The 14,269-nt window shown below is 19.4% G+C and overlaps 3 protein-coding genes across 3 annotated transcripts; 1 reads left to right on the top strand and 2 right to left on the bottom strand. All coding sequences in view use genetic code 6, as the record gives it.

The window, feature by feature from the left end:
* Positions 1-2,464: 2,464 nt before the first annotated feature.
* On the top strand, positions 2,465-3,079 carry TTHERM_00569190 (START domain protein; the record flags this gene model as incomplete). The annotated part of the gene is made up of 1 exon (XM_001027625.1): positions 2,465-3,079. The coding sequence occupies one exon, from the start codon at positions 2,465-2,467 to the stop codon at positions 3,077-3,079; it is 615 nt and encodes a 204-aa protein (XP_001027625.1).
* Positions 3,080-3,880: 801 nt separating this feature from the next.
* TTHERM_00569200 (glutathione S-transferase, amine-terminal domain protein) lies at positions 3,881-4,486 on the bottom strand (the record flags this gene model as incomplete). Its single annotated transcript, XM_001027626.3, has 1 exon — positions 3,881-4,486. The coding sequence occupies one exon, from the start codon at positions 4,484-4,486 to the stop codon at positions 3,881-3,883; it is 606 nt and encodes a 201-aa protein (XP_001027626.1).
* A 2,636-nt stretch (positions 4,487-7,122) lies between these two features.
* On the bottom strand, positions 7,123-7,731 carry TTHERM_00569210 (glutathione S-transferase, amine-terminal domain protein; the record flags this gene model as incomplete). The annotated part of the gene is made up of 1 exon (XM_001027627.1): positions 7,123-7,731. The coding sequence occupies one exon, from the start codon at positions 7,729-7,731 to the stop codon at positions 7,123-7,125; it is 609 nt and encodes a 202-aa protein (XP_001027627.1).
* Between the last annotated feature and the right edge of the window lie 6,538 nt (positions 7,732-14,269).

The following is a 14,269-nucleotide window of genomic DNA, read 5'->3' as shown; positions in this document are numbered from 1 at the left end:
ATTCTTCTCCCTCCTTCTAGCTATAATTGTACATTCTCGTTCCAATATCAGAAAACATATTTTTAAGCTTATCAACAATGTATATATCGTTTCCCTAACCTAAAAGCTCAACTTTATTTAATCTTTAAATTAAATAGTCAAAAGTGGTTTCACTCTCAGTGATTATTACTTCCCCATCTAAGAGATAAGGTAAATTAGGAAAAGGTAATCCCAAAACATATTTGTCTCTACCAAATCATTCTACAGCAGGATAAGAGTATCTAAATTCTTCATATTTAACTCCCGATAGTTCAAGTAAGTATCTTGAAGGTTGAGCTTTGCCAAGTGTATTCCAACAGCCAAGGGTAATTTTTTCTGACATTTTTAAAAAGTTTTTATAATAGTCACTTAACATTCTTTTTTTTAGGGTTAAAAAAAGTAATCATACTTAATTTATTTTGTAATCTAAATTGTAAATATTTAATATAAGTGTATTGCATAATTTATTACTATTTCATTTGATTAATTTAAACCAAATATTTATTTATAGAATCCAGAAATTCAAAATATTTGAAAAAGAAAATTATAAATTTTATTAAGAAATTAATTTAAAAATGTTCGTTTTTTTTGTTACAATACTAAAAAAATTCATACAAATTTTAAATATAATTCAATTATTATCTACTTAAGAATAATCTATCAATATCACAAATAAAATAAAAGAAAAACAATTGAAATTGTTACATTTTTTTTCAATTTTTAGTTGTTAAAAAATACCTATTATTATTGATATTTTGAAATTTTTTTTTATTTAATTTAAAAAAAGAAAATTAGCTTATTCAATAAACAAATAATTTTAATCACAAATACATTAAAACCGAAAGATAAGATACAATTTTATTTTTTACATAAACAAGCAAAAAAAAAAATTTTAATTAAATAAAAATAAAGTAATTTAATCCTAATAAAAATAATTACCATAACAATTATTCTTTGAAAAATAAATATAAAAATGAGATTTTATGAAATAAAATGAAATTAATAATAACTTTTAATTATAATTAAATAAGATATATATTTTCTTAATTAAAATATTTTTGTATTAACACAATGAATTGATTAAATTATTTTTTAAATCAGCTTAATTATTAAGTTTTAAAAATAAATTAAGTTAAGTTTAATTTTTTTTATTTGAACAGATGTCTTTGATTAAGGTACCTTGAGAGATTAATAAAGGATTAATAAAAAAAAACTGCAAATGGCAATAATTCATTTAAAATATGTTTCATCCACATCCTCATTTACTTCTGATAATCATATTTCAATTTCATGAATAGCAATAGATAATTTTTAATATTAAATTATCATTAAGTTATTGATTAATATTTTTAAAGAAATTTTAATTTTTCAAAAAAGAAAATAATTTTGAAAATTTATCTGATTGCAAATTTTAATTTTTTGAAATTTTTCTTAATTATTCTTAAAAAAAGAAAATAAATATTGAATTTGATTAATAATTGAATTAAAATTTTTTTTGAAATTAAATTTAAGAAATTTCTATAAATTTCAAATTTTAGATTGAAACCCAAGCTGATATATCAATTTTAAATTTGAAATATTTCAAAAACTATTATAAATTATAAATATTCTATGCTTTTTAAATCAATTAAACTTTAATTCAAAAAAATTAATAATATTTTTCATAAAAAATAAAGCTTTGGTAAAAAAAAATAAAATTTTAAATTGTAAATTTAATTTTTAAGTAATGAAAGAAGTTTCAGTCGAATATTTTGATTAAATTCATAGTTTAAATAGGAATTAAATAAATGTGCTATATTGATTTTCTATAAACCAATTTTTAAAACAAATATCAGCTATTTTGTTAAAATTTTATTAAAAGTTGTTATTTTTAATCTAATAAATCCTTAGCTTAAAAATTTAACAATAAAAATTAATTTAATAAAATTATAAACAAGCATTTTAATTTAGCTATAAATCTATTTAATATAAGCAACCTTTATCCCTATTACTTTCTAACTTTAAATTCTAGATAATATCCTCACATTTATTTTATTTCACTTTGACACAGATTAAAAAAGAAATTTTTTAAAAATTTCTTTTTGCTAATTTAAAGATAGTGTTTATATTTATTGCAAATATTTTAAAATATAATATTTTTAGAAATTATCTTTAATTTAATTTATTAAATAAATTTCATTTGATAATAAAGTTAGAAAGTGGTAGGTAATTTAACATTTAAATAAACACTTTGAATAAATTATATTCATAAACAATAAATAGTAATTGAATCTATTAAAATGTAAAAATAAATATAACAAAGTAAATTACATTTATTTATAGGACAAATTTTATTAGAAATGTATCGTATTTGTATTATTAAATAAGCATTTTATGCATTCTCAAAATTTAATAATAAAGTTTTTAAAAAATAAAAATATTCTGATAAAATTCACAAAGCCTTTGAATGATAAATTCTACTACTTAATAAATTTAATAGAAGATCTAAGAAGGATTAAATCTTAGAGATTTACAAGGATGGAAAAAAGAAAGTAATGGAAAAGTTTTTTCTTTAGAGACCATCAAATACAAAGATTACTCTTTGAAACTTGTCAAAATTTAAGGAATAATAAATTAGAATGTTGAAAAGGTCAGAAAATACTACTAAGAAGATTTTGAATCTCAAAAAAAGGTAAGACCTTCAATTGACATCCTCTAGCTCGTTGAAACTATTGATAATGATAATTGCGTAGTTTATTACAAGAATAAATCAATGTTTTTAGTGAGTGCAAGAGATTTATTATATCAATAACATTAAGAATAGCTAAATTAAAATCTATCAGTCATAGTTTGTGTTGATATTGACAATCATCCTAAGGCTCAAACAGTTAAAGGATGTGTTAGAGCTAAAGCTGTAATCAATATTTAATTTTTTGAAAAAATATCAGATAACTAAACTAAAATGGAGACATACTTGCTTGTAGATCCTAAAGGTAGTATTCCTGATTCCTTTGTAAATAGCACAGTAAAAGAATAACTAGATGAATATGAAAGAGATATTCCAATAATCTCTTAATTGTGAGTTTACATAAATATAATCAGAGAATATTTTTATAGTTATTTTTATGTTTAAAATGTTGATTGATTCTAAAATAGGTTTTGCTAACTTAAAGCAAATAACATTCTTTGATTTATTCAAGATTTGTTAATATTTTTTTTTATTTGTGAAATAAAATTAATTCTTAAGATAGTTAAAACCATTATTTTCATTGATAAATCTATTTGTCTTGTCTATTTATTTATTTTTAAATGAATTTGAAATAGACGATAAAATATGATTTGATTTAATTTTATATCGAAGTAGGAATTCTATTATATAGCAAGAATTAAAAATTGATAATATATTGGGCAATTATCAGAAATTCTGATTTAGAAGTATTGCACAATATTGCAATTAAAAGATAGATAGATAGATAGATAGATAGATAGATAGATAGATAGATATATTTCTAAATTTAAAGCATTATGACTGAAAAACGTATTTTATTTAATTAATTAAGATCTTTTTTATAGAAATAAAATACTTTGGTAAATAAATATATTTTTGAATAATTCACTTTATTGTATTCATACTTTATTTTAATTGACATCGATTTATATTTCTTTTTTGGGCAAGCTTTATTTTAAATTTCTTTTACTTGTTTTATTATCTATTAAGTATATTTAAAAGGGGGGTAATCCTTTGATTTGAGGAGTGAATTAAAATGAATGCATGAAGGAAATAATTGTTTAAAAATCCTTTTAAAAAATTAGCAAATACAATTTTAAACATGAAAACTATGAAATACTTCACATTTATTCTATTATATAGATATATTATTAATCAAGGATGACGCTTTTCTGAAATATAAGCAGCAATTTAAGGAATGGCTTCAAGTCTAGTTACCAAAGGATCGAAGGTTGCAGCAAATTCTTTGTAAGCTTCAGGGAGATTAGCCTTAAAACCTCTAGCGAAACTTAAGAAGTAAAGGTCAGCAGCAGTGAAATATCCTAAAAGATATTCCTTATGTCCTAAGAATTTGTGGATATCTTTAATCTTAGGAAGAACTTATTCGTTTAAGAATTTAGTTTTGTCATCACCTTCCTTTTAAGTAAGCATGTACAATCTGGTGCCAATATCAGAAAAGAGGTTTCTGAGAGTATCTACAGTGTACTTATCATTATCCTTGCCTAAAAGTTCTGTTTTGTTGAGTCTGTGGATCAAGTAATCAAAGATAGTTTCACTTTCAGTGATTTTTACATCTCCATCTAAAAGGTAAGGTAAGTTAGGGAAAGATAATCCTAAGGCATACTTGTCTTTTCCAAACCAATCAGCAGGATTAGTGTATCTGACTTCTTCGTATTTAACTCCTGAGATTTCAAGTAAATATCTGGAAGGTTGAGCCTTACCAGGACCAGCCCAATAACCAAGAACAATTTTATCAGCCATTTTATTTTAAAGATTAGTGTGTTTTATTTGTTATTTAATTTATTTTGTTTTGTTTTATTTATTATTGACTAATCTAATATCTTTTTGGTGGAGTATTTATAATGATCAGTCATGATTTAGATAATTAAATCGTATTATTTTTATGTAAATTGTTATAATCTCAATTTTTCTAGAAGATCTTCTTTCTTGATTCATTTCAAATTAGATTCTCTGTTCATGGAATTTATTCGAATATGTTCTATACATTCTCTCTTTTTATTTATTTAACTATTCTATAAAAGTTCTTATTTTTAAATTTAATTGTTAACGTAGCAGATTAATCAGATTTCAAAAGAGTCAAATTTAATTTACTTCTCACAATATTCTGGACTAATTCTCTTTCAGCTAGATCTATAATACTTTTATTTAAGATTTTTAGGTTTTACCAGGTTTTATACTAATCACTTACTATAGAAAATAGAAAAAATAAGACATGCTATGAAATGAACCTTATTTATGATAAATTTTAAACAAAAGATTTAGATATTAAATCAAACCTAATTATTCTCTGCTATTTCTTTTTTTACAAAGATAGAAAAAATTAAAACCTATCTAAATACCTCATATCAATAGAAGATTTTAAAAATAAATAAAATAAAAAAATATCTAAAAGAAGGTTTTATTCAAGAACAAAATCTTTCAAAAAAAAACTACCATTCTATTGTGAATTTATTTTATATTGATCCTTGTTTTTAAAAATCATATAAAATGATTATTTATTGAAAATATATTTTTTGAATTCATTAACTTTTGTAAAAATTAATCAAACAAATGATCATATTAGTGAACTTATCTGATAAGAATAAAATAATAAAGTTAAAATTAATTAAAATATAAGTTTATCTATCGAAATAAATTGAAAAATATTTGTGGAACTTTAACAATATTATCATACAGATTTTTTAAAAATTGAAATGTGAACTTTAGTTTAAGCATAAATTTTTTATCTTATCATCTAAAATATGTTCTATATGAGAGGCTATATGCTACAGCTAGTTATAATATATATTAAATTAAAAACAACGTTATAGAGAGTTCAAGTTTTGATAATCTAATATTTTTAACATTTATGAAAAAAATTGAAATGAATGAATTTATTTATTGGATTAAATCTAAAAAAATATAAAAAACAATAAATAAAATGTGCACGTCACAATTTAATTTATTTAATATTTAGCTCATTTATGAATTCATTATAATATTTTTTGGATTCTTCTAAACTTAGCTTTTTAGTGTTTGATATATACTAACTAGCCTAAGTTAAAGTCTTCTTATTTCAACAGGATTCTTATTTTAAGCTTTTTGAAATCAATATAAATGATTTCTGAATTGATATTTGTGAATAACTATTAGCAATTCCTAACTTAATTAAATTGGGGATGTTTTTAGAAAGGTATTTTTAATTTATTTCCTCAATGGTGATCTTAATTAATCTTTCTTTTTGCTATTATTCTGCTCATAAGTTTAACAGTATCTCCTAAATCTCTTACTTGCAAACGATTTTTAAATATTAAAATTTATTTTCAGATTGAATTAGCATGGCTTTTATTTATTAATAAAAGGTACTTTTAAAAATTCTTTAAATCTTTGAATTTTAAAAAAGTTATAATCATTTTTTAAGAATTCTCTAATATTTGAGACTCTTATTAAGCAACTTGCCAGGTTAAAATTCAATAATGTTTTCTAAATTCATTTCTTCTTCTAAATAAATAAACTTGGTTATTCTTCTCTACTTTAATTAATAATTTTTTAAGAAATTTAAAATTCTCAAAAATTCAGAAATATTTGATGAATTCGTTTATTATTTATTTAATGATGGTTTAAAATGAAATAAAAATAAAGCAAATATAAAAAAATTTAAATATAACTTCTTGTATTTTTTAGAGTTATTATTGTGAATTAAAACCGAATTTACAATAAATTATTAATAAAAACCTAAAAATTAGTTTTTAAAAGTACCAAAAATAAATAACTGATATTTTCATTAAATTTATGCCTAAATATTTGATAATAAAAAATGAAGTTTAAAAAATAATAGTATAAAAAAAAACATTAAAATAAAAATATTGATTTGATTGGCTTATATATATAATAGAGTAAAATATCTTTAAAAAATATCTAGTTATAAATAAATTATCAAAGAAAATAAATATCTAAAAAATATTTTGTTATTTTTAAATTATAATTTTAACTAAAAATAATGAATAAAATAGAAACATTTTTGAAATTAGATAAAATAAATTTCTAAAGATTTTAAATAATTGAAAGATTTTGTAATATGCAAAATCAAAACTATTTACAAAATTAAATTCCTAAAAATAAAATAGGTTCTATTATTTTATAAATGAATCAACTATATTTTAAACAAATAAAATTAGATAAAAAATTATTAATTATTTCAAAAGAAAGTTTTTATTTTTGAATCAATATTAGAAAAATTAAAATTTAATTCAAAAAAATTTCTTTTGATCATGAAAATATTTTAATTAAGTTATTTCATTAGTAAATTCGCCTTAAAGTTAATTTCAAAATACAAAAGAATTTTATAAAAAGTCTTTACATTAAATAATACTAATAAATATTAAAAATGTTTTAAATCATGGATGACGACCTTCAGAAATATACTTGGCAATTTAGGGGATATTCTCAAGTCTTTATATCAATGGATTAAAAGTTGCAGCAAATTCATTGTAAGAATCAGGAAGAGTATTTTTAAAACCTTTTGCAAAGCATAAAAAATACAAATCAGCAGCTGTAAAATATCCTAGTAAGTACTCTTTTTATCCTAAAAATTTATGAATGTCTCTTATTTTAGGAAGGATTTACTCACTTAAGAATTTAGTTTATTCTTCTCCCTCCTTCTAGCTATAAATGTACATTCTTGTTCCAATATCAGAAAACAGGTTTTTAAGATTATCAACAATGTATTTATCGTTTCCCTAACCTAAAAGCTCAACTTTATTTAATCTTTAAATTAAATAGTCAAAAATGGTTTCACTCTCAGTGATTTTTACTTCCCCATCTAAGAGATAAGGCAAATTAGGAAAAGGTAATCCCAAAGCATATTTGTCTCTACCAAACCATTCTGCAGCAGGATAAGAGTATCTCACTTCTTCATATTTAACTCCCGATAGTTCAAGTAAGTATCTTGAAGGTTGAGCTTTGCCAGGTGTATTCCAATAACCAAGGATAATTTTATCTGACATTTTAAATTTTTATAATAGTCACTTAATTTTTTATTTGTTTATTTATTTAATATTATTTGATAGAATGATAATTTTTGGTTTTAAATAAAAAATTTTAAAATTAATATCAATATGAAACTGTAATTAATTATATACTATTATTCTAGAAATCTTCTAATTTATTTAAATTTGAATATCTTTTATTAAACAATTTTTATCAAAAATTTCGGAAAACATTCTTTTTTATAGGGTTACAAAAGCAATTATGATTGCTTAATTTATTCTGTAATCTAAATTGCAAATATTTAATATAATTTTAAAGCATCATATTATATTAATAATTCATTTGATTAATTTAAACCAAATATTTATTTACAGAATCCAGAAATTCAAAATATTTCAAAAAGAAAATTATAAAGTTTAATAAGAAATTAGTCCAAAAATGTTCGTTTTTCTTTTGTTACAATACTAAAAAAATTGATACAAATTTTAAGTATAATTCAATTACTATCTATTTATGAATAATCTATCAATATCACATATAAATTAAAAGAAGAATTATTGAAATTCTTACATTTTTTTCAATTTTAGTTGTTAAATACCAATTATTATATATAATTTGTTATCAATTATTATATTTAATTTTAAAAAAGAAAATTAGCTTATTCTTTGAACAATTATTTTTATCATAATCATATACCGTAGTTTCTTATATATTAAGGAAGCCATATATTAAGGACTTTTTTCAATAAACTATGAATTAAGGATTAAATTTGGTAAAAAGTTTTTATCTGAATATGTCCTTAATATATGAGAAACTACGGTATATTAAAACCTAAAATAAGATACAATTTTTTTTTACATTAGCAAATATAAAGAAAAAAATTTTTAATTGTAGAAATTCAAATAAAATTTTAAATAATAAAGAAATTTAAAACTAAAAATAATTTCCATGGCCATGGCAATTATTCTTTGAAAAGTAAAATTAAAATGAGATTTTATGAAATAAAAAGAAATTAATAATAACTTTTAATTATAATTAAATAAGATATATTTTTTCTTAATTAAATATATTTTTATATTAACAAAATTAATTATATTTTAAATCAGTTTAATTATTAAATTAAAAAAAAAAATTAAGTTAAGAAAGTTAAGTTAAGTTTAATTTTTTTTATTTGAACAGATGTCTTTGATTAAAACATCTTGAGATATTAATAAAGGATTAATAATAAATATATTAGTTGTTATTCGTTTAAATATTTAAAATATTTCAATCTGAATTAATATTTGAGTATCTATTAGTAGTAATTCCTAATTTAATTAAATTAGTACTATTTTTAGAAAGGATATCTAAATTTATTTTATAGTTTATGAGCTTAGTAAACTGTTTTTTCCTTTATTTTTAACTTAAATTTTATTTGAGTCTTTTAAATATTTTATTTTTAATCTTAAAATATCTTTTGAAATTACTTATAAATTGAATCAATTCAGCTTTATTAATTAATAAAAAATATTTTGTCATTTCTTAAAATCTCAATAACATATGCCTCTAAAGTCAATTAAAATATTTAGTTTATTAATATTTTACCTACCTATCAGTTATCTTTAGTAAAATAAATATTTTTAAGAACTTTATCTAATCAAATAAAATATTTGTTTGTTTTTAATTTAAAAAATATAATAATGAAAATTTTCAAATAAATTATTTGGATATACAAAATATCAAATTATTTGAAAGGAATAAAAAATTATTTAAAATAGTGTCATAAACTAAAATCTATTAAATTAGGTTCCCTTTTAAATTAAGCACTAGTTAAAGATGATTAAAAGCTTTATCCCAAACTTAATTTTTTCACTGTAAAATCAATCTTTAATCTGGATACATGTATATTTTGGTTAAAATTTTATCCCTGTAGTGCCCACTTTAGATAGGTTTCTTTTATAATTAATTTTTTTATTTAATTAAGTAATAGTTTATCACTCTATCTGTGGTGAGATAAAATTTTATTTATATTCTTATTTAAGCAAATTTATAAACTAAAAACTCATCTTTTTCCTCTTTGTTTAATAAATTATTATAAATTTATATTTTTTAAATTTAAAATTGATAACTGTTTTATTTTAACAATTAAAAAACTAAATTTTATATTAAAAGAAAAATATCTAGTAAGGATTATTTTGAAAATGAAATCTTCATATACTTTTTTTAGAATATCTTTAAATGGTATATTTAAAATTTGTAAAAGGGTTAAATTGTTTAGTATTATAAAATTAGAAGAAATCTATAATGAGCATTTTTGAAAAAAAAATCGAAGTATCTATTTAAACTTTTAGAAGTGTATTTTTAAATAGTATAATTAAATTTTCTTAACAAATGGATTGAAGAAAATTTATCAAAATGAGAGAATTTCAAGAAAATAGATATATTTGGAATATAATTTTTAAAAAAGAAAAAAAAATTAAAGGCTTAGTTTGAAGGAAAATAAAAATTTATTTTGTATTCAAAGACTTAAAAATATAATTATTATTCTTTTCTAAAAGTATGAACAATAAATATTTCTTTTATACAAGTAAAAGATCAATAATGCTTGTTAGTTTATTTAATTTTTTATTTATTTGCTCGATTTAAAGAGTTAATAAATAAAATTGTGCTGTTACCGTAAAAAATAGTGTGTGTTTATAGATACATATTGAAATTTCTGAAATAATTTTTCCTTAAAACCCAATTAAAAAGATAAATTTAATCTACTCTTGAGCGTTAAACCCATAATTAATTTTCTTTTTCTTAACGCAATAGATAAAAATACTTATTTTAAAAGTAAACAAGATCAGATTAATTTTTTTTCTTAAATTTGGTTACAATTTGGAAGATACGTCAAAGTATGAAAAAAATTGGCATAAAACAATTATTTTATTGTATTTTATATATTTACTTTGTGTTGATTACATCCCAAAAATAGATTTATCAGAAAATTAATAAATTACAGTAAGAAAAAAATTTTTTAAAGAATAAACAATTAAGTTACTACCTATCAATTAAAAGCAAATCAATAAAACTCAATTAAAGGTTGAAAAAAAGTATAGCTAGTACGATTAAAAATTCACCTGATAATTTAATAACAATTAAATGAGCTTTTTTTATAACAAAACTCTAGAAATAAATATTTTAAAGCTGAAAATATTTTTTCTTAAATTAAATTTAAGAATTAAAAAGCTAAATTTAATTTATTTTGGAGCGTTAAAGCCAACTTTTAATTTTATTTATTTATTCTTAACGCATTTAAGATCAAATTTTTTTCTTAACTCCAAAATAAAATATGAAATAAGTTTATTTCTAAAAATAAAATTCAAATAAAAATAATTTAATATGATAAAATATTCATTCTTTTAGCCTTTATAAAACCTTTAAATATTATTTATTATAAAACACTATTCATTGATTAATTTTTACTAAAAAATTTATTTAGCTCCATGGAATTTACAATTTTTTTGTGTAAAAAAAGAAAATAGAAATTAATATTTTTTTCAAAAATATTGCTGATAGAACTATACCTTAATAAAGTATATGATTTAGAAGTAACACTCGAATTATTAGCTAAAAAAATGATATTTTAATTAAAAATACGTGGTTTTTTAAATATAATAAAATTTTCTAAATCATTAGATTTATATTTACTAAAAAAGAGTACAAATTTTATAAAATCCTAACCACTAATTTTTAAAGACTTACTTACTAGCTTATTAAAACATAAAATATATTTATAGAAACTGATTAGGTAAATTACTCTGAATAGTAAAATTAGGCTGGTTTAATCATTTTTTATAATAAGAAATAACTAATGTAAATAAAAAAGAATAACAAGTATTTTGTAAAATAGAAGAGTAATATGTAAATTAAAAATTGATTTGATAAAATAAAAGCTTAACTCTTATTTCATTATTAGCTTTTATAGGACTTTAAACCATTTTAGTTTATATTATTTAATTCGTTCCAGAATAATAAAGGAAATTTTTTAGAATTTTAAGTGTGTAAATTACACAGTAGAAAAAAAATTTTTTTTATCAATTCATTCTTGACTATTACTATCATATTTTCTGATAAGTTTTGAAAAAATCTATCTAAGTAATTCACTATCAATTTAATTTACATATTAAAAATTCAAATATTTAAATTAATTTTATAACATTTTTGCTTTTTAAACAGAGCAACAATATTCTAAGTGAGGATATACATGGCTAAAATAATTTTTGCTTATTTTTAACCTTAGTATATTTAAAAAATGAAAGTTAAGTGAGAAAAAACTTTTTTTCTTAAAATTAGAATAAAATTAAACTAATAAAATGAAATAATTTTTATTCATTTTTTTATTTTTTTGTATTAAAAATCAGCAAAATAGATTATAAATTTATCTCACTATCAATTTCTTTTTACCATTTTACTCCTATTAAAAAATAAGCGTATTGTATAAATCGAGATAAATCCATAAATTTAACAATAGGTAACTAGTTATTAAAGAAATTTAATAACAAATTGAACAGTAATATTTATGGCTTTGCCAATCAATATATTTTTAATTTATTTAATTACAATAAAAAAATCCAATAAATTTAATTACAATAAACCAAATTCAACTTTTTTAATTTAATTTTTTGCTGCCAATCTGTAAGAAAATGAAAAACTCATTTTTATGTATAAACTAGTATATTCTACACTTTGATTTATATAAATATCTTATTAGTTTGATTCATATAATATTTTCTTTTCAATTTTTATTCAGGTTTTCTAACATTAAAAAAATATTATTGATACTATTTAATAAACAAATAATTAGTGAAAGCTGTTTATAAAAAGCAAATGGTTAATATTGGCTTATAAATTTGTCTTTTAACCGCTTTTGCAAGTTTACAATTTGTTGCTTGCTAACTTATAGATTGAAAGCAAAAATTTGTTTTTTTTATTTGATATGGGGTATGGAATCTGCACTAGTATTTATAAAAAACAAACAATATATTTTATTAGACTTTAGTAATCAAATTAGTGCTTATTTGTTATTAATAATCCTTTTTCTTTTTAAAGGTAAACAAATTTTTTATTAATTAAAAAATATTTAACTGTAACATAAATTTGCCTCTAATAGTTATTCGCATGCAATAGTTCTTTGAATTCATAGTAAGGTCTAATAGCTTGTTTAATAATTTTATACTTTCGATAATGCTGACGCATTTATGAGTTCAAATTTAATTGGGGCTTTGTTTTGAAATATTTGGATCCAATTTATTCAGAATCTTCCTATCTTATTTTCTTATTATTTCATTCAATTTCTAAATTCTTAAGGCCATTAAGAATAAACTAAATCAAATCGATTATAATAAAATTAACTACTAAGCTTTTGTGGTTTAAAATTATAGCATATATTCGTTCTATAATAGTCAAACAAGCTTTAAGCTAATGTTAAAAAAAATTCCAAACAAGGATATATATAATAAATTTTTAAATTGCTCTAAAAAATTAGGAAATTTTTCTTGTAGTTTCTGTGTTACTCCAAACTTCAATATTAAATTTTATAAATTATTGTTATTTAATTCAAGAAAAATGAAGTAAATAAAAAAGCATTTATTTAATGTTTAGATAAAATTATAAAAATTTAATTTCTTTATTAATTATTTATTTGAATAATTAATTAAATGTATTTCATAAAAGGATAGTTTTTATTTATTTATTTATAATATTTAGTCATTAATTTATTTTTTTGATTAGAATATAATAAGTTGAAAATTTGTATTTTGATTCTTTTTTCCACGTATTTATTACAGTTAGAAATCACTTTATCCTTTAAAATATAAATTTTTAAAAATAGAAGTTCTACTTCAAACATTAAAAAAAATATTTATATATGATGGATGATGTGTTGGTATATAGAGCATTGATTATGATGCTTTAATTAATAGAAAAAGTTGTAATTTTAAAATAAAATGCGTCAATTTGAGTGTATTAAAAGTAAAGTTTCTAATATAAAAGAATAATTAAATCACGTATCGTAATTTATTAAAGTTAAAAGATGTATTTTTATTTTTAAATTATTGTTGTTATCATGGTTAAATTCTTCTTTATAACTTTGGCTTTCATGAATTTTAAAATATTTCTTTATTTGTAAGAAGTGTAAGATTTAAGAAAGTATTAATCAAGAAACAATTTTTTATTTCAACTTACTGAGATATTATAAATTATGTAAAGTAATTATACTAAAAATTTACAGATTATTATCAAAAATCAATAAAAATTAAATCAAAGAGCGAAATTATTTGCGTTATGACTAATCGAAATGAAAAATGGGTGGATAGGATAAAAAAATAAATATATCCTTACTAACTACATTCCTAAATAAATTTTAAAAGATAAAAATATCCAAATTAATAATTAAAATCCTAAATTTTATTTTTACTATTATTAAGTAGTGAGTGGTTAATAAATTATATTTTCTAAAGCTGGCTTGTTTATGTTTGTTTTTATTAAAATAGATTGTGGCAAAGATTGTATTTCGAATATTAATTTAAATGC

The sequence above is a fragment of the Tetrahymena thermophila genome (assembly GCF_000189635.1).
Source record: "Tetrahymena thermophila SB210 genomic scaffold scf_8254431, whole genome shotgun sequence".
In the NCBI taxonomy this organism is placed as follows: Eukaryota; Ciliophora; class Oligohymenophorea; order Hymenostomatida; family Tetrahymenidae; genus Tetrahymena; species Tetrahymena thermophila.
The sequence above is the reverse complement of the archived record's forward strand: the minus strand, read 5'-3'. Positions and strand labels throughout refer to the sequence as shown.